This window comes from Anabrus simplex, chromosome 11, assembly GCF_040414725.1.
Source record: "Anabrus simplex isolate iqAnaSimp1 chromosome 11, ASM4041472v1, whole genome shotgun sequence".
Lineage (NCBI taxonomy): Eukaryota > Metazoa > Arthropoda > Insecta > Orthoptera > Tettigoniidae > Anabrus > Anabrus simplex.
The window spans coordinates 51363040-51390780 of record NC_090275.1 but is presented as its reverse complement, the minus strand read 5'-3'; the positions used below and the strand labels follow the sequence as shown (position 1 = coordinate 51390780).

Sequence of the window (27741 nt, the reverse complement as noted above, 5' to 3'; positions counted from 1 at the left end):
ACCCAGGACTCTGGCTGGATGGACAGTCTACTAGTGGAAGACCGGCTGAAATGTCTTTGGCAACGTCACCCTGGTGCACTGCTTGGATGGAAAAGCTTGCTTGTTATGGACAGCTACCGTGGTCACACAACAGAAGCTGTGAAGAAGCAAACCAAGGATGCATTCAAAGCAGCCTTGAAACAGCTGTATACAGAGTGGGTGGTAGCTGACAATCATGCACTGATGCCAACTGGTTGTATAAAGCGTGCAAAGTTAAACTGCTTTGTTTGTGTGAAAGACGGCGTGGTGACCTTGTCCGGAAAAGTTTTCAGATGTGGAGTATTTCTAATGCTATGGATGGCAGCGAAGATGACACTGTGTAGGAAAGTGATGGTCAAAGTGATTGTGAAAGCTCTGAAGTTGGTACTTCAGATGATGAATTAAGTGTTGACTATCGTTCTGTGATCGACAACATTTTCCTCTGTGTGTTTTAAATAATTTATTGGGTATTATTTCAAGGACACTTAAAAACTGTCTGAAACTATTTTAAATTCGTGAAACATGTGTAGTGAAATGACATTCTTGTTCTGTAGCAAATATTTTATATAAATTTAAGTGAAACTTTTTTTTTTAATTTGTCCTTTAAAATATAAGGTGGGGATCGTATTCAGCGGCAGGTGGTACTTGGGATTATACGGCAGGTCGAATTGGTGAGAATTTGTGTACTAAAACTGGGATACTGAAAATATACTTACATTTCTTCGAGATGGAGAGCTGGGTTCAGGTCGGATAGGCACATTGGCCACCGATTTCTGAGCCTCGGCAACAGCCTTCAACAAGAGATTTTTGTTAGCTTGAAGTTCAGCTGGAAGACGGGGTCTCGGCTTCACCCTTACAACAGAGGCAACTGTTCCGACAGCTGGGTTAGCAGGATCGTATTCCTCTTCTTCCCGTCCAGGCTGTGGCAAAACCACACGTGACAGAAGAGGACGTTTCTTCTGGTCCTGTAGGCAGAAGTACAAAGATGTACTGAGTATGGTCCTATGAGAGGAAAATACACAAACTTTAAAAACAATGACAATTCTTCTAGGAGTAATAAAAGATTGCTCTAAATACATTCATTGTAATGGTATGAAATTCTTTTCCTTCTCTTGTTTTCATTCTGTAATACACTGACACAAACTACAGGGGTCTTACCAGCTATCTCAGAAAACCTAAAAGTAATAATGTATCTCCATGTCAGATAGCAAAGAATGGGATAATATATGTTAAAGAAACAAGTGAAAACAGTAGATTATTGGTTAAAAATGTGATAATATGTACACTAAAGAAGAAACATCACATGGTCCAAAGTTACTGGAGCAACCTTCATCAGGTAAGTAGCGAAGAGGGGGCAGTAGACTTTGATTTCACGGCAGTGATATAGAGATGAAATAAGACTATCCCAAGGAAATTATTTAATCAAAATCCTAAGAGAGATCTGCCAATGATTCTACTTTCATGACACAGCCCGCTCCCCACTTCCTTTCCCCCACCCTCATGCTTTCTGTTCTATCTGTCTCGATAATCTAGCTGTTTTAAGATTCAAATGGTACTGCATCTGTGGACTTACAAACATTTCTTTACAGTTCCTTAGACCTCCTTATCTGGTGAAAAGTGGTCTTATCCAATGAGTCCTGTTCATTGGATGGATGGATACTGATGTGTCAGGCGAGAAACAGCAGAGAACAAACACCCTGCAACCATTACTGGAAGAACACAAGCTGGTGGCAGTAGTATTATGGACTGGGGAATGGAATTCTACAAATAATTCTGAACTTAGATAAAAGTGAAGGGTTCAGAGGAGCAGGCAGGAGACCTTAAGAAAAGACTGGATGGGCATAAAAAGTGTTCAACTACAATATATCACATTGCTGATGACTGAAGAGTATTCTCCAAATTCGTCACCAGTGTTCAGAAGACTGGAGAGGGCACACAGCAGAAGAATACTAATGTGACATTTTCTTGGACCTCTAATCCACGAAGAAGGCACTCTTGAACATTCTGGTTATGAATCCATCCTTCCAGAACATGTATAAACATACCTCCACATTGTCTTTCCTAAGAAGGATGGCATTTTTCAGCATGGCTAGAAATGTCTAACAGTGGTTGAAAGAGGACTTCTTGATCCCTTAATGCCCCAAACTTAAACCCAACTGAGCACCTGTGAGACTACTTTTGATGCACACTCCAAAAGATGTGAGATATACTGCAGGCAGCACGACTCCCGATACCTGTGATAATCTACCAACAAGTAATTGAGTTACTCCCAGTCCATCGAGCTGTGGTCCGTGCTGCACAGGTGGTTACTTTGAGTATACTATGATTATAAACATTATTCTCACAAACACAAAACAGGCTGTGGTTTTTCATTTCACTTTACAATGAAGAGAGTACTGTACAGTAGGTAGTGATAAGTTTGCGAATCTAGTGATCAACTTATCATAGCCTGATCATTCTCCTTTTAAAGCAAAGGCCTCCCCTATTGTATTCCAGGTTAATATCTGATGACCTAGACAATGGCTATCCTCATTTCTGTTGTCCATCTCTTGGATGTTACTCTGTTACTGCCTTTGCCCATTTCAGGAGATTCGATCTTGATATATGCTACTTCTCAGTTGTAGTAATAACTTTATTATTATTATCATCATCATCATTCTTCTTCTTATTATTATTATTATTATTTGTCTTATTTGATAACAGCCAGCCCTGTGGTGTAGGGGCAGCATGCCTGCCTCTTACCCGGAGGTCCCGGGTTCGATTCCCAGCCAGATCAGGGATTTTTACCTGGTTCAAGGTCCACTCAGCCTACATGATTAGAATTGAGGAGTTATCTGACAGTGAGTTAGCGGCGCTGGTCTACAAAGCCAAGAATAACAGCCAAGAGGATTCGTAGTGCTGACCACACGACACCTCGTAAAGTTAAAGGTCTTCGGGTTGAGCAGCGGTCACTTGGTAGGCTAAGGCGCTTCAGGGTTGTAGTGCCATGGGGTTAGGTTATTTGATAATGATATACACAATTTAAGAGCTGCAGTGATCTGCTGGTTAATGCACTAGCCTGCTTACTGAATGGGCCAAAATTTTGTTCCCAGTAATGACCAGGAGTTCAACTTTGGCCCCTATCAACCAAGGTGCACTTGCTTAACATAGGTGGTTCTACAAATAGCCCAAGTTCCTGGATGAATTTCCTATATCCAATGACCTTGGTGAGTAAAAACTGGAAATAACATGAAACCTCCATCAACTTTATTTCCCTTCCTGAATATCAAAAGAGCACGGAATATTAATCTGCTCATTCCCCACCAATCGAAGGGCCAAGACAAGTATCTCAGAGTACTTACTTCCTTATGTATGTAAGAAATTGTTTTAAGTTCATCATTCAATGTATATTTGCTATATCAGTTTTGTGAAATGGAATTAGACAGAATTCTACATTTCACTGAATTTTACTCTTTTGGGATATTACTAGTTAATACTGAATCTGAGTCACCAAGTCTGAGAATGTTAAACATAAACCATCTTTTCATATATATTACCTGATTACTTTCTCCTTGATGATTCGTTCCATCCGGCACTCTTCTAGAAATTCTATCCCTTAATACCTTCTCTATCGACTGAGCAGTGCTTCTGTGCACTGGTGACAAGCCCGCAGGCTCCATTCTCCTCTTCTTTAATGAATCTGCTGTCACAGCCCGCAATCCTAATCTGTCTGTAACCCTAACAGGCTGTCGTGGCCTATCCTCGGGTTCTGAAGTGATGACTTTCTTAACACCAAGTCTATCCTTAATCGATAAAACAGGAGTGTTAATAAGTCGGCTTGCAGGAGTTGTACGGTTATCCTCAACTTCTGCTTCTTTATCACCTTTTCTCTTGCGTGCAAATCTTTCAGAAAGGGAAAGACTAGACGATTCAGGTTCCTCTGAATCTTTTGTCGACAATCTCTTGCGATCAAACGTACCAACAGGAATCTCGACCTGTTCTAGTTCAGAAGTAGTTCCTACAGTGTCTGCTTTTCTAGTCTTTTCTGAAATTTGTTTTTCTTCTGGACGTACAAGAGGCTCAGTTGCAGGAGACGTAAGAGCATCAGGAGTAACCAAATTAGATTCCTTGGGTAATTCTTCATTCAACAATGCCTCTGCAACAAAGAAACACATATCATTATTAAAAATCTTTTACTTCCAAACTAGTCTGGGTTGCATGTAAGAAAACTGCATGTGTGTTCTAATGCCCAGGTAGTTGGATATAATGTGACGATGGGCACTTTATGACCATCTTTGGTCACTGAGTTACTTACTCCTTGCCTCAGAGACGAAGTTCATTATGTAAGTGAATGTGGTTCTCTGTCCAGTGTTACGGCAGCACGCCGTTGTGTGTTGCGTAGTGTGTGATGATGGTGATAATTAGAGCTCAGACTTTTAGACAGTTACAGGTTAGAATACAAATTCCCTGAGGTCAACAACAAGTATATTCTAGCCTGTACAAAAATTAACCCAATTGCTTCATTTGACGACCCTAGTTCGCAAAAGTTATTCGTGGCATATGAATCCAATGACGAGCTCAGCTCGCGGCGATGCACTGCTGTATATCAATACATGTACTTCAGTTACTAACTCACAGATGCCACTTGTATGCATTCTGAGCTGAAGTTTAGACATGTGGGTTCGGTTATTTCGCACGCTCCAGGTTATCACACACTTCTGGAACAAGAGATAAAAGAATCTTTGTTCATATTATTTCGCTCACATCAGTTGCAATCATGGCGTCAAGCAGATGTGTTGGTGTTGTTGAAGATGGAATACGACAGCTAATAGATAGTGTTTTAGAGAGTGATTATGAAGACAGTGATGTCTGTGATGACGAAATAGACCCTGAAGGTCCTAGTTCGAGTTCAAGTGATGCGTGTAATAGTGCTGATGACATGGAAAGTGATACAAATGACCACAGTGGGTCAAGTCTTTCAAAACGAGTTCATACCTCACTTAGAAGAATGTTTTGAGGTGTACAACACTCAGCAGACGTACCGGTACTAGAAAGGCGGCATTAGTAAGCTTATTGCTTCGTTATTATGCATGCAAATTTTCAGAAAGGAATCTTTACTGGTTGGTTTTGTATGATTTTTAAAATAATACTGTGCAGATGACTGCCATAGTGCGGGATTTAAATGTGTTTTCTAAGTGAACTGCTACAGTATTTAAATAGAATGCTAATGGGTTAATCTATGAGAATTGCATAAACTTCAAGAGTATGGCCTATGAGAACCCCTAGAATTTATGTTATTCTCCTTACGTTATGGCAGAGCGAGTTAAGTGATACTTCCTACCAACCAAATTAGTTTGCATTCTAACCTATTACTACCAAAAAATCCAAAATCTACTGATACTGAAGTGGGAGAAGGTGAAATACAGTGTGGACGCATAGCCTACTTCTTATTGTAGTAACAAATGAGTTAATCCACCTAAAAAATCCATATATTAAAAAAGTATGAAAACTAAAGTCAGTCAGTCAGGCAATTCTATCCAGTCGATTTCCTTCATTTTTTAAAAAACTGAAAGGTATTCATGCACAGATTTGTCATCAGGTACTATAAAGCACTTAACTTCTGCCTTCCTCAAATTATTTGATTTTTTCAACTTTTGTTTCTTTGAAGCAATCATATCTTTGGTTCTAATTGAGATACGGAGTTTGTTTTGGCATAAGAACACTTATTTCATCTCTTAACTATTCAAATTGGTTGATTCTGAGGAAAGTTATGAGTGCACACTCAATTTGACGTCTCATTTCTTCAACATTTTTTCTCATTGAAGCAAATCATATCTTTAGTTCTAATTGAGGTACATAGTTCGTTTTGGTCTAAAAACACTCAGTGAATCAAGCGCTTTCTTTTGAGGTAATAACTACCTAAATTGGTAGATTCAAAGAAAAGTTTTGAGTACATTTGTCTCCATGACAAAGATCTTTGAAGGATTTTTTAACAGTTCGGTGCGTAGTGTTGTTCCAAGGAACATTTAATTCAATTTCTTTGTGTGATGTATTTTCAAGTGTTTTGCTGACATTATATTACATTCTATTACTACAGCAGATCATGTGCTTTATTTCATTAACTTGAAACTTCGCAAATACATTCGTAGGGATAGTAAGGAACAACAGCATACTTTGTACATTGCGGGCGGAGTCAGCAGGAAACTGCTAGTATAATATAAAATTAGTACTTCAATTTATTTTAATCATGGTACTAGTTTTGGCCTGTTGATGTTAGACCATCATCAGCCATCTACATATTAAAAGAGTTTACTAAAACAGCTTTGGCAAATCCGTCCGTCCGTTCTACTGGACCAATTACCTGCCGGTGAATCATGAGGCATCAATAGGCCTCTAAGTTCAGACAACTTTCAGTAATTATAAAATCAAATCATTAAATGATAGCTCCAATAATTGCAAGCGAAAGCTTACCCTAACTCGCAATACATTCTGCACTTAGCAAGTTGCTAAGCGACTGACACTTTCTTTAATATTCTGATTTATGTTATTTCTATCCTTAGTAATGTCGTTCCATGAAGCTATGTTTGATTACTACCTGTCAAGCCAGAGAATACACTTCCTCTGATCACAAAATAATACTATTCCCTGCCAGATACTCTTTGATTCTCTAAACTTTCCCAGCTTCCAAATATATTCAACAGATGGCAGAGCGTTCCTAATAACTTAGATGCTGCCAAGAGAAAAACGTCTACTTACAAAAAGACCCCATCATGACATACGCCTTAGACATTACCTTGGAACACCTATCAAAGGATAACCTAGCTATACTAGAAAGAGTGAAGGCCATGTATCTTAAAAAGTTCCCTGTCTGGCAAAAAACGCTCCTCTGAGACTAAATTATGAGCTATTCTATATACAATAACTGTGATTAAAAATAGCATTGTCTTGTATGACACAATACCAAGCTTTACATCAAGAACTGCAGGATAAAAAGTGAATATATGGATAGAAAATTTACTAAACAGATGGCATGACAACGTCAGAAGGGATGAATTCTGACTACGAACTGTGGCGTACTATAACATGCTCCTTACTAAATGTAACAATCAAAGAAATATTTTATCCACCTAATCGATACTTTATTTGCCTTTGGCAATTTTATAAAATCATTAACAGTACATATTTCTACTGCTTTGCAGTCATCACCAGCTGTATTTACATAAGCTTAGGTGTTAATAAGATAAAAGTAAGCACATTATAGTCTTAATAATTTACAAGGGAAACTTAAATGTTTTTGTCTATTTTGGGGAGGATGGTGGTGGGGTGGGGATGGGGTGGGGAAGAATGCTTAAAAAGTAATTAATAACTTGTCCTTAACTAAAATATTGTTAAATTCTCTTCTTCCAATAAGAAGATAAAAACGTCTTTAAGTGTCTTTTATAGCTTCTGTTCGGAAGCGTATTTGAAAAAACTCATTAACTTATATTCTTAACTAAAATATTCATAAAAACATGTCAGCTTCCAGTCGATGAGTTAAAATCTTCTTTTATAAGTCCCATTCACATTGTGCTTGAAGGCTTGTGCAAAAAGCTGATTAGCTTGCTTTTCTTACTGCCAAAGGTAGATTCTAGAATGCCCTTGCATCTCTCTGTTGGGATGTGTTTAGAAGTTATTATGTCCACAGACCATAGAATTGGGCAGCTTGCAACACGATCTGCAACCGGCAGAAAATAAGTGAGAATAATTTAAAATGTTTTTTCAAAAGTATTGTATTTAGAGTTATCTCTTAGGAAAAAGGAGGGTAGTGTTTAGAAAAATTCTAACTTAACCCTGTCTGGATTCATGTCTTTACTTCCCGCTATCTTGGGTGTGAGTCTGTTTCCTCCATCCTCGATCTGGTATAGTAGTGATGTGTTATAGCCTGCTTGCTAGCACAGTTCGGCGGGGAGAGGGGAGTCAAGGGCATGTCGTCATCTGTTATTGTTTCTTGTGAGGATGGGGGTGCTAACTGTGACTTAGGGACGTAATACTTGTTTATTTGCTAAGCTCATTTGCTTATTTCTAATAATTCCATATATCCAAGTATAGGCCCTATGTTCATATAGAGGGTTTCTTTGTTCGTTCATATCGTTTAAATTCTGATTCTTATTCGTTAACTTATCAAGAAAGATGTGAATGTTTTCTAAATTATTCATAAGTCTTCCCTTGTTTATCCTGTTAATTATTTCAAGGTCCTGTTTAATGATGGTGAATTTATGCCCTGTTTCCTTCATGTGAGCCCCTATTGCGGAGAACCTTCTATATTTCTCTGCTTTGACATGTTCCTGATATCTTATTGAAAAATTCCACCAGGACTGTCCGACATACTAAACCCTGCATTGGGAGCAAGTCAACTTATACATTCCTGATATTTAGATTTGTTGACTATGTTGTGGCTGAAAAACCTATGTTTAGTGTTATTGTTCATTGAAAAAGCTACCTTAATATTGTGTTTCTTAAATAAATTTGTGAGTACGTAAGTATTAGGATTATTGTATGTAAACTTTTTATACATTTTTGCTTTCTCCGATTGTTCTACCAAATTTATCTGTTGTTTATAGCTGCACTTAGTGATTATTTTATTAATGACTTTGGGACTAAAACCGTTAAAAAAGGCCTGTTTGTGGCTGTATGCGAGCTCCTGTTTTTCTCTCATTTTCGGTTAATGGAACTTCGAAGGCTCTGTTAATAGAACTGTAATATGCGGATTTCTTCTGTGAATCAGGATGCAAAGAATTGTTTTTAATCATGGTTGGTGTGAAGGTGGGTTTCCTATTTATTCCGAAATGCAATTTTTTTTCGAATTGTTTCGATATCTAGAAAGTTGAGGGAAATACACTTCCGAACAGAAGCTACAAAAGACACTTAAAGACGTTCTTCCTTCTTATTGGAAGAAGAGGATTTAACAATATTTTAGTTTAGTTAAAGACAAGGTATTAATCAGTTTTTAAGCATTCTTCCCCACCCCTCCACAGTAATACAGTAATATAGCTTCATCTTCCCTTTGCAGAAGCTAATTAGATTCAACTCACCATAAAAACACTATAATCAAAACTACACATCCTCGTACGGTGGCGTGTTGCTTTAGTGTTGATAATATTATGAGATTTTATTTCCACCGAAAGCGATATTCTTATCTGTGGCCAAGTCATGCTCATGCTTAGCCTTTTTGAGTAATGTTTGGTGCACACACCGACAAATTTTACTGGTTGCGACAAGCAAAGAGTTGCATGGAAGATAATTCCATTTACATTTTTGAACCAATATTGAAACTTTAAATGACGGCTAGCTAAACACCAGCTGAGCATAGTTTATGCAACGGAAGATTGTGCTAGACTTAAGACAATGTTTTCGTGGATGTTGTCTAAGGCTTAAAACTAGTCATCGTTTCTGCATTGGCACCACAGAGCCACTTACAGTGAGATGCAATATATTAAGACATGACTCTCAATAGGTTAAGTACATGTACATTATTTGGTGATATGTATAAGTAATAATGTTATTGGTTTTATGTTGACGCTGAGGTGCTGGAATTTAGTCCTGCACGAGTCCTTTTACATGCCCGTAAATCTACTGACACAAAGCTGATGGGCACAGAAGGCCAGCTCCTCAACAGCCTGAGCCACTCAGCCCGGCATGATACGTACTGAAAAAAGAAAAGAAAAAAAGATAGAATAGCTCCCCGATTAATAACAACTACAAACTACCACAGATCAATGTCCAACATTTTTTACCACTACACTACTTCACCACTGGGCATATGGATGTCCACCTTCAAACTTTTAAAGTGAGTAGTCCATGGCAATATGGAGAATGGTCCAACGCACATTACCACAATCGCAGTAATGTTTTCACAAATACTTTCCAGTACTGGGATCTACCACGTTGAGTTCTTATCCAATATAACACTGTCGACATCTTCCAAGGTGGGTTGAAACCAGATGGATAACAGGACCCAAAATCTAATGAAGACAATTGTTCTCCAATTAGCCTTTTGCAAAGGGTTTTCTTTACTTCATCCCGAGACTCTCAGTGTGTAGTCCTGATGTACTGGAAGAAGAGGATTCTCACATTATTTAAGTCATTGTTTTTTTTTTTTTTTTTTTTCCAGTACCATCTGTCTTAGGGGCTGAGGAGGTGGTATATTTGATAAAAACTGGTATTCATTGCAGGGATGTGGACTTCATGGTTCCTGATATATGCTAATACTCTTTATCTTATTCAGCTGAGTATCGATCTTTGTGTGGACACTGATCTGCAGTATTCACCAATATATTTTCAATGATGTGAGAAGTGGTAAGAGAATTAGAAGTTACCACAGGTTTCTCCAGGCATCAGGCATGCTGAAGGAATTCTACTGTAAACTGGCTGGAATGCAGCATCATAGCTGTCTGATTTTAATTGAATGGTTGAAGCTGTAGAGATGTCTGAATGAACTGGTAGCTGAGGGTTGTTTTCTATAGTCTTCCATATGTTAAGCAGAGATCAGTATCATCTTTGGTGGCGACGTATTTTGTAGCTATTGAGTCCCAGTTTCTTCAACTCTGTGTTAAATTTTACTTAACAAATGTTTCATGAACACATTTCCAACATTTGTTATGAAACAATTGTTAAAGACAAATTAACACATTTCCGTAAGATTTCTGAATGCGTTTGGCAGTGAGCATCTTTTGTTTCATTACATAAAGCGATCCTAGTGGTGTGTTGAAATAGTATTTTGTCACACAGACACATGGCTGACATTATTATAGGTTATGGTTAGCGGAGACCGCTAAGACGTAAACATGTCAAGTAAGAGGCAACAAAAGCGTTGTGATGATGAATGTGAGACAAATATTGTTATATTTAATTTAAAATTATGCAAGTGTGTTTAAAAAATGAAATAACGGACTGTTATATCACAACATTCTATATAGCCTATTCTTATGGGAGTGCAATCTAAGGATTCTACATCGCCGGGAAGATGTGATAATTGATGTGTTTTGAATGCTTTTCTGGCGTTCTTTTATTGCGGGGAAAATGATGTAATGCCTTGTTAATGCTGCAATGGCAGCAGGAATTCTTTGCAGGATTCTACACACTCTTTTCTTGCACATAGTCACCTACAATTACATGAAAAATGTCTCAAGCATAATATCTAACAAGTAGAGGCCACACCCTGCGTCAACCAATTTCACCGACCTTCAATGTACCTATGGGGAGACACTGAACAGTAACTCGTGTATAAGGGTTTTAAGTCAATATGCTTTCGTTTTCGAAAAAAATGAGGTCAGATGTCATTACACAGAATCCACTTTGGATAAAGTGGAGGTGACAGAACACTAAAAGGTGAACAAATTTTACTTGAACATGTCAGGTCCGCAACCTAATAACTTAAAAAGAAATTGATGAATCCCCGATTCCAATGCAAGGCATATATACTCGGGAGTTATATCACAGTCAAATGGAGTGGTGGCATAGTGGTCACCGTACTTGCCTGCGAACCTCGTAGACGTGAATTCGAGTCTTGTCGCAGCTATAATTGTTGTACAAAATAAATTAATTCTTGAGGGAATGTTATTTAAAAATTGGAACAAAAATATTATGCAAATTGCAGTACACTTTATTTTCTACCTGAAATTAATATAGGCCTAAACGTTCTCACAGTTACTGCTGGATCTCTTTCTCTGTATGTGTATATATATTTATTAATTTGAGGTAGAAAATAAAGTTCCACTGCAATTTGATTATAATTTTTATTCGCATTTTTACCTTAACATTCCCTGAAATAATCATTTAATTTGTATAAAAAAGTACGACTATGGCAGGACTCGAACTTTCGTTGTCGCGGTTCGTAGACAAGTACGATGACCACTCGGCCACTGCTCCATTTGTCTGAGTTGCAACTCTTCAAGTATATACGTGTTGCATTAGAATCGGGCGATTCATAATTTTTTCGGAAATTATTAGGTTGCGGACCTAACAAGTTTAAGGAAAACGTGTTCGCATTTTAGTGTTCTAGCACCTCCACGTGGCCCGAAGCGGATCCTGCCTCATGGCATTTGTCCTCATTTTTTTCGAAAACAAAAGTGTATCGACCTTAACCCTTATACACAAGTTACTGTTGAGTGTCCCTCCAACAGGTACATTAAGCTCGTTGAAATCGATTGGACGCAGGGTCTGACCCCTCCTTGTAAAATCTATAAGCAACTGCTACACTGGAGACACTGGTAAGTTTCAGTCTGGTGGAAACTCTAACCTATTTTCAATATTGTCTAGTATCTTGTTCATTATGGCTTTCGTAATTAGGAATCTTTCTTCTGACAACTCTAAAAAGTCGTTATGTCTTAGTATGGGTCGTTCTTTGCCTTCTTCAGTTTATAAATAGTCTTCATACAGCAGTAAAGCTTCAAACTTACATCTTCTACATGGCTCCATTTTGAAATTTTAGCAGCTGTTAAGAGGTTAAACACAGGGGTGCTGCCAGGTTAATTTAACACAAGTATTAACAAGTTGTTAGAGTTAACAATTCTGATGTTAAATTACTGTATGTGTTAAATCTCCTTAACAGCAGAGTTAACACTTAACATTCGTTGAAGAAACCGGGCCTGAGTGTTAGTAGTTCCGTAATGAGCAGTGTCAGACAAGTTATTGTAGCGTGGGCACTATTTTGCAATAATAAGCAGCAGTATTCAGCAACTTAGAAGGAAAGAGCACAGATCTGTGGATATGAGGACATAGTATTAAACTCATGTTGAGCTTATCAACTTCTAGAGTACTTGTCTTAATTTTGAACTCGGCCGCAATGTTCTATGGGGTTCTTATAATCATGTCAACTAGCTATCGTAGTACCTGTCTTTGACTAGTCGGCCATGTATGTGGTTCAAGTATACAGAAAAATCAAATACAAGCAGCAAAGATTCTCACTTTTCACAAGCAGTATTATGGTTGTGATCTACCAATGCTAATTTCAAGTGCTGGAATTACCTGGCCACAGAGAGCAATGAAGACTGCTCTGCTGTGTTCCATTCAACAGGTTAACTTCCTGTTGCTATTAGTGCCGCTGTAGCACGGAAAAGCTTGGATACTATGATGGGCCAGGGTGTCCAGAATCAGTAATTACCAGAATACATATGATTCAGAGGAATAGCGAAATAAAAATTTAAGTTATATAACTCCCCAGCTCTTCCTTGCCAGTATTCGGTCACAGGCTATTCCCCTACGCAGGGTAATTCCCCCTATGTGGGTCACATAGATACCCGCTCATGGCATGGTAACTCCCCATCACATCACATAGACACCCGCTCATGGCATGCTTTGGGACAGACAATGCATTCTAGTATCAGAACCCATGAACATTTTACTACAGTAAAAATGTATGAGGCATGAGAGACCAGAACTTAATATTTCTCATCTCTTTGTTACAAGGGATTCTTTGGTAAAATTAATACTAACCTTGTTATGAAGCAGGAGAGAAATGGAAAAACCATAAATATTTGTACTATTCATCGTAGAATTATTTTGTACTGCACATAAGATGATAAATTTTTTTCCTACAACTCTTGTTAGGTAGCATTTATTAATAGAACCAATATTCACGGGAGATATTTGAGAATTAATTTTTAGTCTTGTCTCTCAAATACTGTTACACATTAAAAACATTATAGCCTAGAATGCAGTGGCTCATCCACTGACCCTAAATACATACTGTCATTAAATTCTGTTCAACCATTTTCTCATAATGCCCACACATACAGAAATGTATTTCCTCCTTATTCTGGACGTGTAATACCATTGTTTTATTTTATTTTATATATTACAAATTCTGATCAAAGTACAGACAACACAAAACTTGTACCATTTACTATTTATATAGATGATTTTCTAGAGTGACAACCATATTACAATTGCTATCACCAGAACAGAGATTTCTCACTTTAACTTACCTGCTTCAGCATCGGCTTTAATATTTATAAAGTCCTCGTCATCGTCTTCATCATCACTGTGCATTAACACAATCTTAGCTTTTGCAGACGACTGTGGGTCAGACCCTGCAAAGATGAACAAATATATTAAGTTACAAGACAAAAAAAAATTCTTACAAACGGGAAATTTAAAAAATAACAATGTGAAAGAACTAAGTCTCAATTCTCCAAATGATCAATTATAATAACTGTATGATGGAACATGCAAAAGAACCAAGAAAAAAGAAGAAATTTCCGGAGGTAAGAAAGCAATGCAAATGAAATCATCTGCAGAAAGAAATATGCCTTCGACAAAAACCAGCTAGTACAGACTGACCGAGATTTCAAGAAAAACATCATGTATGATTTCCAAAAAAACCTTTAAACAACGTTACCCTATCAAGCCTGTACTTAAAAGACCCTGACGGTAGAGTTGCTTACAAAGACAATTGTCAGATCCTGGCAGAGTAATCAGTCTCTCCTCAACTGTGATGTTCCAAAATAAAAATTCATCTCTGAAGAAATTACAACCCTCCAACCTGGCTCATCTCCACTCACCAGAGAAGAAATTCTACATCATCCAAGTCACTCAAGAACAACAAAGCACCTGGCGACGACTGTATAATCGCTGAACTCTGTAAATATGCAAGTGACAAGACGATCGATAAACTAACTGGGATAATCCACGAGATTTGGGAAACAAGAAACTTCAAAATTGCTGAACTTCAGTCCTGATGCATAACAATCTTTATAAAAGAAGGTGACAAAAAGGCTGTGATTAACTACTGAGCCATCTTGCCACGTTAAATTATGTACAAGTTCCACTTGAAAGCCCTCCAAATCAGAAGAGAGAAATCAATGGATCTGCAACTGAGATAATTACCAAGAAGGAAAGGATGCTTGTGTGTTGAAGAGATCATGATCCTGGTAACCATTTTCTATCTGAAAATTTTAAGTTGGTCTATGACTTAATTGATCAAACTTCCTTAATCTTAATTCTGAAAGAATTGGGCTTGGACAATAACACAAGAGTGATGATTCAACGAACCTTGAAGGATATCATATCCAAAGTGAAATTTAGAGGAGAAATTTCAGACACCATTGAAATCACAACTTGAGTTAGAGCAGGAGGTGGGCTCTCTCCTTTTTTCTTCAACTGTGTGCCTGAGAAAAGTTATCTGCGAGTGTTGCAAAGATCAGATCAAAATTTAGATGTATGGCTTTTCAGGCGTTTGCTCTATTAACCATCTGACACTAGACTCATCGGAGTACGACGTGTCAGACCCTACCCACTGACGCTGGGGTGTATGCAGGTGAAGTTATCAGAAGCCTATTTAAGAGGCACAGTCTGATAACTGCATATGGGAGATAAAACTAAACAATGGAATTAATGCCCGCCTAGCAATTCCGAATGGAAATTCTAAGTTCCCATGGAGGGAATTACATATTTTTCCACCAATAGAGCATATCAAAAATCAGATCAAAAATTAGATGTATGAATTTCCATTCGGAATTGCTAGGCGGGCATTAATTCCATTGTGGATTTTATCTCCCGTATGCAGTTATCAGACTGTGCCTCTTAAATAGGCTTCTGATAAGTCCACCTGCATACACCCCAGCGTCAGTGGGAAGGGTCTGACACATCCCACACTGATGAGTCTAGTGTCAGACCTAAGACGAAACACTGGTTTTAATAGAGCAAACGCCTGAAAATCCATACATCTAATTTTTGATCTGATTTTTCATATGCTCTATTGGTGGAAAAATATTCTGATGCAAAGAGGCAAATATAGAAGGTATTGAAAATGAGATTAGATGAGGCTGCAAGAGAAACAACACGACTGTCAGCATTTGCAAATGATCCTGTGATTTTTCCTATTCCATTAGCACAGCTGCAAAACAAATCAACCAATTCAAAGCACAAGCACCAAAGGCTGGTCTCCAAATCTTGTTTTGAGAAAACTGAATTCACAATGAACATCAGAGCTAGTGCCAAGAGAGCTACAGTGGAGCACAGGAAAATAAAGCAAGCAAAGAAGTCCAAGGACTTAGGTGAGTGAATAGAACCTTTGCCTGAAAAATAAGTCTCCATATCCAGGATCAGCACGATGGAAATGGCATACCAACTAACCAATGACATCTATAATATAGAATGTGTCCTTCAAGGCCAAGCTCAGGCATTACTGTTCAGTCATTTGACTAGAAGTCCTGTATGCAGCAGAATGTCCCAAGATGAATAAGAAAGGTTTGCTGGAAAAACTAGAAACCAAGGAAAGGAATATGCTCAGAAAAGTCTTAAGCCTGGTCAAAATAAATGGAGAGTACAGAAAAAGGCATAACTACAAGCTGTGGAAAAGATAACTCACACTATTCCAAAAAGGAGGACTGCATAAATAAGTTGGATTTTTTTCACATTTTGTAGAAGAATATCAAAGGATCCTGGTTCTGCAAGGTGTAAAAGGACTCACAAGAAGTGGGGATTACACATGATGACATCCTGAAACATGATACTCTTCGAAAATGTTTGTAGGACATTGTGGTTTCTAGAAAAATACTAAACTCATAACAGGCAAGAAATGGACTGGAGAGAGAAAGGAAGTTCACTGTAAACAAATACAGGAATACCGGGAAAAGGTTCAAGACCATGGAAGAAAACAGTTGAAATGACATGGTCCACAGCTGGCCGAATCAAAATAAAAAGTAATCGTAAAGGCAGTATGCTGTCACCATTGTTGTTTGTAGTGATGGAGGTAATTATCGTTTAAAGAGGAAGTATAACTGGGCAAACATCATCTACTGACACTGATCAGAAGGAAAATGTCCAACAGAAGGTCCAACACTTCGAAAAATGAAGGTATCAGCAAAAGAAAAACAAGGCAACGACAAGAAGGGTCCGGGTACGAAATGAGGATGCCAGAAAATAAATTGAAGTAGATAGGTTTTTAGACAGAATGGAAAGTAATAAACTGAGATAATATGGATATGTTAAGAGGATGGAAGAAGGAAAGAAACTGAAGCAGATGATGGAGGCTAAGACATATGCAACGGGTTTACCCAGAGTAACGTATTTGGACTCGATCAAGAGCAACATAATAAGAAGGAAACTGGATTGGAACACAGCTGAGAAGCTGAGGATTGAGGATGGAGGAAGGGACTGAATATGGAAAAAGGGAACTTATGATGATGATGATGATGATGATGATGATGAATCATAATGCTTCATCAGCTAGTGGGTGCAAGAATTTTTGGTCTGCAAGTACATTTTACTTCACCTGCTAGCAGAGAGACTGGAACTTCACAGGATAACCTGCTGCTCAGTTTTAATTAAATTTGTCCAGTAAGCACTAAATGTTTCATCACATGCTCACTAGAGTGCTGAATGGACTGTATACTTCCTTTCAAAAATCCATCTGTCCATCCATGCATATGGGGATCGTTTCATAAGTCATGGCAACTGTGTTATACTGTTAGATAATACTGCAGAACGGGAAATCAACGATAAGCATTGGAAGGTCAAGGCAATGTGTGTGTCAATGCTAGTTCAAATGGGGTTGAGTTACAGGAGTCAACAGCAGCTCAGGAAATTAAAAGATATGAACATAGAATGCAGTGTTGTATTTTATCATACAGAAATTGAATACGATAGTTAATATCCTCCAAAATAGTCCTCCAGGGTGTGAACACATTGTGCCAATGATAGGGAAGAAGTTGAATACCATCGGTAGTGTTTGTTGCATTAATGTATACAACCTGTTGTTATGATGTAAAGTGCATGTCTTCTTCAGTTTCAGAATGTGAAGATCTGGTAGAAAGGAAGGCTGTTCTAAGACTTCCTTTCCCCATCACAGTTCTCTGATGGGACCCATAACAAGGGAAATTTCTGCCCAGGTGTGTGACGCAGATGGCCCTGCAAAACGGTGCGGTAGTACTGGGCATTAATGGTGTGGCCCTCAAGAACACAACACCTCTTAGCTAGTCATACGACAACATGAGCATGACCTTTGTCAGCAATGGATGCTGTTGCACTTGGGGGTCATGGTGGTAACAATACACGATACCATTCAACCAACTGAGGTTTCAGTTCTGGTTCATATGGTTACTCCTCCTTCAATGAATGTTAAGTGGAGGGGGATCAGACAACCAATAACAAGAATCATCACTATCACAGCAACCTCGGTGGATCAATGGTAGACATATCCATGGCCATGAAAAAACAGGTGATATCCACTGCGTACCCGATCCTCAGTTGGTATGTGTCAACGTTGGAAGACCACCATTTAATGTACAACAGTTCGAAATGGTATTGCCTGTCTCCAACAGCTTCTCGTAGCTCTGTGTGACAATGATGGGCATTTCTGCCATGGGAAGTCATTTTCACAAATGATCTCTGTTCCACTGGAGCACAGCGAGATGCAAGCCAACTGTGTTGAAAGTTGGAAACTAGGCACCTGTGCCTACAGGAATGATCTGTTGGTGGTCTTCAGGACAGAATGTCAGAGTGTTTCCAATGCAGTAAGAATAGATGCACATAAGAGTTCACATTGGCATTGCTTCCATTTAGAGGTGCTAGTCTTATGCTACTATACTTCTTATTCAATCTCCTTTAATCATTTCTAGTTTGATTCTAACAGTAAGAGCATTTGCAAAGCGTATGGAAGCTTTCACTTTCATGCCTTTCATATTCCTTCCCTGCATTATTGTGATATCCTTTTTTCCCTGAGGAAATGGAATTTTTCCTTCTTCAATACTAAGAGGGGAAGTCTCCGTGGCTTCAGCGGCAGCACGCTGGCCTCTCACTGCTTAGTTCCATGGTTCAAATACCGGTCACTCTATGCTAGATTTGTGCTGGACAAAACAGAAGAACGACATGTTTTTCTCTGGTTTTCTCATCATCTTTCATTCCAGCAACATTTTGCCAATATCATGTCATTTCATCTGTCAGTTATTATTCTTTTTTTTTTTTTTTTTTTTTTTTTTTTACAATTTGTTTTACATCACACAACACAGATAGGTCTTAGGGCGACGATCGGATAGAAAAGGGCTAGGAGTGGGAAGGAAGCGGCCGTGGCCTTAATTAAGGTACAGCCCCAGCATTTGCCTGGTGTGAAAACCGGAAACAACGGAAAACCATCTTCAGGACTGCTGATAGTGGGGTTCGAACCCATTATCTCCCGGATGCAAGCTCACAGCTGCGCGCCACTAACCGCAAGGCCAACTCACCCGTGTGTCAGTCATTAATCATTGCCACAGAGGAATGAGACACGCTCTGGTAGCTAGTACAATTCCTATCCTCACTGCTAGAGGGGCTTCATTCATTTGATTCCTGACCGGGTCAAATGACAAACAGGTTGTGGATGTTCATGGTCAATACTAAAAGGGGCAGATAACTAATAAGAACAATCACCATCATCACAAAAGATATTGTTATGTGCTCAAATGATCATAGACGTTGTCAAAGTTGTGATGGTCAGCAGCCCTGTGTTCAAACCTGTCTGTGTGCAATGTTGAGTGAGGGAACTTGAGTGTGCTGAACTAAAGTGAAAGGTGGATCCTGTCAATAAGGGTTATGACCTGTATCACGTACAGGCTGCCAAGCTGGAGTCCTACTGTGAGAGACTTGTAAATAGATAGCAATTAATGGAGTGTAGTCATTCATAGTTGAATATAATTGTGTGTGTACTCATTGGGTCATCCTAGAATTAAATTCTCGATAAAACAACTATGTTTTATTTGTAAAAATATTTTGGTATATCTTTAAAGTTTCAATATAATGGGAACTATGGTTGCAGAGGACACTTGTGACGTGTCGCCAGTTTCAACTAGGCACATAACACTGATGTTTTAAGGGGAAATATGAGATAATACATGCAGGTGAACTCAACAATGGAGGAATGGCCAAGAGCTGCACAGGTGAAATGGTTTGGCCATGTAAAGCAAATGCAGGAAATGTGGATTCCCAGGCAGAATTTAGAGACGATGGTGCCGACATCTGAGAAAGAGGTGGTTGGACCAAATTAAAGAAGGTCTAGCTAAACAAGGAAGCACACTGGTAGATGTAATGAGAGAATGCTATTTAGGTTCCAAAATGGGTAAAAAAATAAATAAATAAATACAATGTAAATTTTAATCTTATACCAGCTGTATAGTATTATTTGAAGTAATTCCACATACTGTATATGAGTTGACTATGTTTGTAAGTACAGGAGATATTATAAGTAGAATTTTGTAAACAATATAAATTTATTAAGGATGAGCTGTGTGTTTAATAGAAATAAATTGTATAATATTGTATTCTAGAAAAATTTTCTTCTTCTCTTGTTAATTTAAAATTTAGTGCTTGACAATAATGTATTTTATGTTCAGAAAAGTCCAACCCAGCCCATTGGAAGGATCCGAAGATGATGATGATGATGATACGTTCACCCCCACGTAGTTCTCATTAAAGGAGAAAAAAGGACAGGGTTCTGATCCTTAAAAAAAAAAAATGAAGGCATCGGGGTAACAGGAAACAAAAACAAGAAAAGGAAAATAAAAGATTCTTGTTGATACTACTTCAATTTCTAATCTCTAGTTTCCACCAATAAAGCTGAAGATTCCAGAAGAAATGTAACTTGTTTGGTTAGTGGATGAGAGATAAATGGAAAGGGCGATGTTGTGATTGCTAGACTTATCTCTAAGAACTTAACAAGCAAACAAAAATGAATCTTACCCTTCTAATTTTTTAATAAGAAATACCTTTCTGATTCACAAAATGAGGCTTATAAATTTATTTTACCCACTTTGTATTTTAAAATGAGCACCAGACTCACAAGCAGAACTTCACAGAAGAGATATCCTAACATCAACCTATACAGCTTATGCATGAGGTCACCAATATGAATAATTGTTACCATAGAGATTACCAAGAATGTAATATTAGGAATTATTAGAGAAATTTAGTCAATAATCAAAGCAGACAAAATAATAGTGCAGCAGAATTTACCTTAGCATAATCACTAGAGCCAAGATTTGTATGCAAAACGCATGTTCATTTTTTTATATACGAGGGCCATCCGGAAAGTAGTACCCGTTAGCGCCGCATCAAACGCTGACGACTCGGGTAGCCGCTGGGCAAGGTCAGACTGCGTCAGTGGTTTGTCTGCCTGCTCTGTGCGAGGTTGCGTGACGCTAGCATTGCCTGTGTTGTGTCTGTGATCGTTTAAAATGTTTAAACAAATTGAGAACCCCGCCAGTTGTGAAGTGAGGGCCGTGATTAAATTTCTTAATGCACGGAATGTCCGACCTTGTGATATTCATCGCCAATTAACGAAGGTGTATGGAGACAATGTGATGGACGAGTTGTCTGTTCGGCGCTGGTGTCGCAACTTCAACCTGGGGAGGGGGAATATACACGACGAGGAGCGTTCAGGGAGACCATCTGTCATTACAGACCAACTGCTGAGCACAGTTGACGAATGCGTGAGGAACGATCGGCGCGTCACAATTGATAAACTCTGTGAACATTTTCCTAATGTCTCGAACAATTGTTCAAGAAACTGTCAAAGACCATCTGCATTATTAAAAAATCTGTGCAAGGTGGGTCCCTCGCATGCTTACAGAGGAGCACAAAACCAAGCGTATGGCTGCAGCACTGACGTTTCTGGGACGTTATTCCGATGAAGGAGACTCTTTCCTGACTCGCATCATTACTGGGGACGAAACATGGGTTTGTTATGCATCACCTGAGTGTAAACGACAGTCAATGGAGTGGCATCATGCTCATTCACCAACCAAACCAAAAAAATTCAAGACAGTTCTGTCCACCAGGAAACTCATAGCAACTGTTTTCTGGGATCGCCGAGGTGTACTGCTCATTGATTTTATGGCCCGTGGAGACACAATTAATGCTAATGCGTATTGTGAAACATTAAACAAATTACGGCGGGCAATACAAAATCGACGGCGAGGTCTATTGTCTACAGGTGTCATTCTCCTTCATGACAATGCCAGGCCTCATGCAGCTGCGATAACACAACAACTTTTACAGCAATTCAAGTGGGAAACCTTTGACCATTCCCCGTATAGCCCGGACTTGGCCCCTTCGGATTTTCATCTCTTTACGAAGCTTAAAGACTTTCTGGCGGGAAAAAGATTTGACAGCGATGAAGAACTTAAACGAGCCGTGACAACGTATCTCAACACGCTGGCGGCGGAAGACGCTGGAATACAAAAACTCGTCCCACGTTATGACAAATGCCTAAATTGGCTTGGAAATTATGTGGAGAAGTAGTGTAAAGTATGTTCTTTCCAATAAAAATGTGTATATTTGTTATTTACTCCTGTGTCTTTATTGCGCAAACGGGTACCACTTTCCGGATGGCCTTCGTATTTAAAGATATGCAGTAATGATAAAATTGCAGACATGCCAACTTTCAAAATTAAAAAAAAAATCAGGAGAAATTTTCAGCGAATCGTGATGTAATACAACTAACATGTACTAATTCATTTGTGGCGGACTTGAGTATTAATATACGTATATAAACTCCATGAACTTTGTTTATGTTTTGAAGACTTCTAATGTTATCTTTCTGATAATTATTCATGTTGTTGTACGTTAGTTCCCACGATACATTGAGTGTTCATTAAACAAACTATTAGCATTGACAGATTGAAACCTGCCTTGCTTCTAACAGACCAATCATCGGACAACATGGAAGACACATCTGGAGAAACCACTTTGGACATTCCGCCGAGTTCCATTCCAAAGACTGTCAACCTTCAGAAGACAACAGGCAGCAATCAACCCAATACACCTGATCGCCAGGTCAGGTCGAAGGGTCACCTTCCCTAGAAAATACATGGACGCTGTCACTGTGGAGGAAGTGTGTGGCGAACTCAGGTATTAATACACGCATACAAACTCCTTGAACTTTGTTTATGTTTTGAAGACTTCTAATGTTATCTCTCTGATAATTATTCATGTTGTTGTACGTTTGTTCCCACGATACTTTGAGTGTTCATTAAACACATAATACATCACCTCTTTCCTATTATTGGTTTTCTATAAACATCATCAATAACCACACATTATAATTCAATACATTAACAACTCTATTTGGCCTATATATATATATATATATATATATATATATTTCATTATTCATATGTGAATACTAAATACTGGACATACCTGAACTTAAGGACAATGTGACTTCCCATCCTTCAACATGCTGAACACATTAAGACTAATTGTTGTTCAATACACCCGTAGGTGACTTAGTCCTCTTCAGAAACTTGGAACTAAATGTTTCCTCAAAGCACTTTCCTTGCTGAAGTGATTTTAAGGTTAAAAGTTTCTCCAAAGTTTGTTCAGATAACAAGGATCTGAACTGTGTTTTTGTTTCTGTGACTCTGCTAAAAATCCTTTCACATTCTGCACTGCTATGTGGAATTGATAAAATAGCAAGCATCGCCTTAGAGAATCTGTCATATTTAATTACACCATCAGATAATTTCATCTGACCTATCAATGCTCACTGAACATCAATTCTTCCTTTAGTTAGGTCTGTTTCTTCGAGCTGAACGTTACAGAAATGGAGGGCAGAATATCAGTTTCTTTTGTCTATATGTTCTGTTTCACTAGTCAGAATGTTCGGAAACTTGTTAATGAAAAATCTAAGGCTAGAAAATGATGCCTTACTTATAGCAGAAATATTTGCAATTTCTGCATTACTTAAAACTTCATCTTTGAACAGAAATTTGTGTACCATGTAGTCACATGATGAAGAGAAACACTTTCGAACAGACTTAAAGAATATGCACTTTTCCTCAGACTTCCAAGTGTTTACCAAAAGAAACACAGAGTTCCCTATGATCAGATCACAATCAACCTTTTGATATGCTGGAGTATGATAATCTACACCAAGGAGAGAGGAGAAGCTTTTAATAACGTGTGGTTTCACAAACCTTGCTATCACATTCTTTATTAGTTCCTCCAAAACTGACTTCAATAAGTAGATGTGCAGCATACTTGACTGAAGATTTACATTTGGATTCTCAAAGATATCCATAAAACTCGAGAGAAAAAGGCAAAAAGATTTATGTAAATTTGATGAAAGGAACTTGAACAGTCATTCTTCACGTGACAAAGCATGGCTCTTAGTGTCATCAGTAGTTTCATTTCTTTTGGGTGAAACTGATGACTGGATTTTCCTTTTAACTGAGGAATGTGGTGAAATGTTATGACAATGCTTCACTTTTTCAGATCGACAAGACACATCTGCACTTAGACTCTGCGAAGCAAAGGCCCCGCATGGTCATCACAATTTACAGGCAAGTTATGTTCTACGATAAATGAATAAAATAAAGCCTTGGCATTCGTCACAGGATTTACATCTTGGTTTTTACATGAAAAGTTCAGTTTCTGGTTTCTTTCTACAAACTGGACACTCTCCTTATGTTTTTTTGTTTGCAAATGTTTGAGAATAATACACTTCCTGCCATGCACAACTGAAAAATCACACACGGAATGTGAAGGTTGGTCCCCTCCTGGATTCAGTGAAACATGAAAACTCTTCCCTATAAATGCTTTTATATACTGCATCATATTTCTTTTTTGACATTTTGCTCAAAACAAATATGAAGACATACAACCAAGAGGCACTACTACGTGACATAACACGAACACCTATCCATGCCCGGCCCTGGGTAGACGTCTAGCGTGCTGCTTCTGAGGTTAGGTTACTCACTTGCGACTTCCTCTTCCTATTTTTAAGCTATAATTATGAGTATTCTACTGTATTATAGGCCACAGAGGAGCACATGGCTGGCCACTGTGCCCCGTACTGCCATCCAGTTGTGATTACTAGAACTACTATTGACCAGCCATACTCAGCCATATATCGATAGAACGAGGAAATGCGTGGGAGTTTAAAATAATACAAAAATTACTGAAACTGCACTGAAAATCGGGGGATCGGTCCTGGCGATCGGGAAGAACGATGAAAATCGGGAGAGTGGCATGTCTGAAATTTCGAGTCACACTTTCACAGGCAATTTTAACAATGTTTGATAGTGCATATAAATACAAATTCAGAGGGGAACAGCTTATTTCATATCTTAAATTAAAAATTGTGTATTTCACTGGGAAGTTCTTGGTACTGGTATGTTGTATGGGGTGCAAGCGGAACAATCACAAATTTCTCTGTGAATATTTTCTAAAGGTTTCGACTCCCTACTAATGTTCTACAAGGAATGTCAACTGCGATTTTTGAGAGATTCACTCCAAATAGTACAAAATCATATGTACAACTTAAAAGTTATTTAAATAAACAGAATCCATCGGTAGCTGCCCAAAAAATAATAAATATTGCAACATTTAAAAAAATTCTAATGAAAATTTATGGATTAACCAGTAAGCTAAACCTTTGTTGTTTCCCTAGAATTAGGTCAGCTATCCTAAGTGGAATTTCTCTTCTGTGATCAGCTAATTACACACAATAAATAAATAAAATATCAATCAATCAATCAATCATTACTGATCTGCATTAAGGGCAGTTGTCCAACGGCAAATTCCCTATCTGATGTTTTCCTAGCCTTTTCTTAAATGATTGCACAGAAATTGGAAATTTATTGAACATCTCCCTTCGTAAGTTATTCCAATCCCTAACTCCCCTATAGCTGAGACAGGCAAAGCGTACCCAGCGGCATTCAAAGAGTTCGGCAAACGTTTGATCTCCCTGGCCACTCACTTGCCTAGCAGGGGGTGATTTATGACGGCAGTGGGCTTTAAAACGGAAGTTCACATTCCCCTTCAGAAATCCTCACAACTCTGTTGCCAATGCACCTCTTGTTAAATAGACGTCAGTCTCTTTTTTCAGCTCAGACAATTCACACTTGCTTTATTCGCTGTTTGAAAGTTTTGGATTATTTCTTTGCTTCGTTAATTAATATTTGTGAAGTGTGTTGCTTTTCATTTCACTTCATGCAGTGATGTGGAGACCATGGGAATCACACCTGGAAATTATACAACCAGGGAGAATGACCAGTACCTCGCCCAGGCGGCCTCACCTGCTATGCTGAACAGGGGCCTTGGTGGGCGATTGGAAGATTGGAAGGGATAGGCAGGGAAGAGGGAACGAAGCGGCCGTGGCCCTAAGTTAGGTACCATCCCGGCATTTGCCTGGAGGAGAAGGGGGAAAACACGGAAAACCACTTCCAGGATGGCTGAGGTGGGAATCGAACCCACCTCTACTCAGTTGACCTCCCGAGGTTGAGTGGACCCCGTTCCAGCCCTCATACCACTTTTCAAATTTCGTGGCAGAGCTGGGAATCGAATGCGGGCCTCCGGGGATGGCAGCTAATCACACTAACCACTACACTACAGAGGCGGACAATTATTATTATTATTATTATTCCAGTCCCTAGTTCGTGATTTTACTTTTCCTTTGCTGGGCGAGTTGGCCGTGTGGTTAGGGGTGCACCGCTGTGAGCTTGCATTGGGGAGATAATGGGTTCAAGCCCCACTGTCGGCAGCTCTGAAGATGGTTCTCTGTGGTTTCCCATTTTCACACCAGGAAAATGCTGGGGAAGTACCTTAATTAAGGCTACGGGCACTTCCCACTCCTAGGCCTTTCCTAGCCCATCGTCGCCATAACACCTATCTGTGATGGTGCGACATAAAACAAATTGTAAATAATTGTTGTACTTTTCCTTTCTTTACTGAAAGCGAGACACTGATATTAGCAGCATGAAATTACGTATAATATTTTAATAGGCCTACTTTGGTATCAATTTAAGTTTAGTCTTTGTCGAGTTTATTTGCCAATTCCTTCTTCCTGTTTTTTCTTTCTTTCTTTCAACATCTGCGACCACTGCACGTGTTAACCACAAAACAAATTGTTCTGTGATATCGGTGTGTGCTGTGGTTCATGATCAAGTTTTTATATTTATATTTTGACTTTAGAATAAATTAAATGTTAACATGTTTAAATAATCGACGCAAAATATGACAACCTTGCTTTTGACACAGCTCACTTGCCTTTTAAACGACACGCGCCTCTTGTGTCCAGAGGAAAGAAACTGACTGACAACCCTTATTATCACTAGGGTGGGCAGAATGACAACCCTCATTATTACCAGGGTGGGCCAAGTTTTGAGATCAGAGGATACCGTGTGGGTATGCTTTGAGCGTCAGTACTATACCTATAAATGAATATTTGCCCCAATTTGTCCTCTTTCCAGCTTTATCTTCATATTGTGATCTTTCTTACTTTTAAAGACACCACTTAAACTTATTCGTCTACTGATGTCATTCCAAGCCATCTTGGAACACTCCCGTTATGTTTTTTTTTTTTTTTTTTTTTTTTTTTTGCTTGCACATGTTTGAGAATATCACACTTCTCACTATGCACAACTGAAAAATCACATAGTACAGAATGTGAAGGTTGGTCCCTTCCTGGATTCACTGAAACATGGAAACTCTTCCCTATAAATGCTTTATTTCTTTTTGACATTTTGGACAAAACAAATATTACGACAACGTATTTCTTATTGTGTAATAGCAAAGTATTTATAGAACCCTGCGCGGATATAAAAAATTATTATCCACATCTGCACCCGCATCCGTGAATGGTTATCTGCTAATATTGTAAATATTTAACTACAGTATATACACCCAAGGTATTGAAATGGATAGATCCGTTAACATAATTCAATAGGCTGATACCTGGCACCAGACTCCTCACAGTCATATCTGCAATTGATTCAGTGCAAATAAAAAATA

At 38.6% G+C, this 27741-nt stretch overlaps 1 protein-coding gene across 2 annotated transcripts in view; it reads right to left on the bottom strand.

Annotated features, from left to right (window-relative positions):
- The window catches only part of Nab2 (Nuclear polyadenosine RNA-binding 2), a 129463-nt gene that overhangs the window by 67717 nt on the left and 34005 nt on the right, over positions 1 to 27741 (bottom strand). For both annotated transcript variants that reach the window (XM_067155409.2, XM_067155410.2), the window contains exons 5-7: positions 13962 to 14066; positions 3555 to 4153; positions 735 to 983 (exon numbers count right to left, since the gene is read on the bottom strand). In XM_067155409.2, coding sequence (XP_067011510.2) covers positions 735 to 983; positions 3555 to 4153; positions 13962 to 14066 — 953 coding nt within the window. The remainder of the gene's footprint in view (positions 1 to 734; positions 984 to 3554; positions 4154 to 13961; positions 14067 to 27741) is intronic.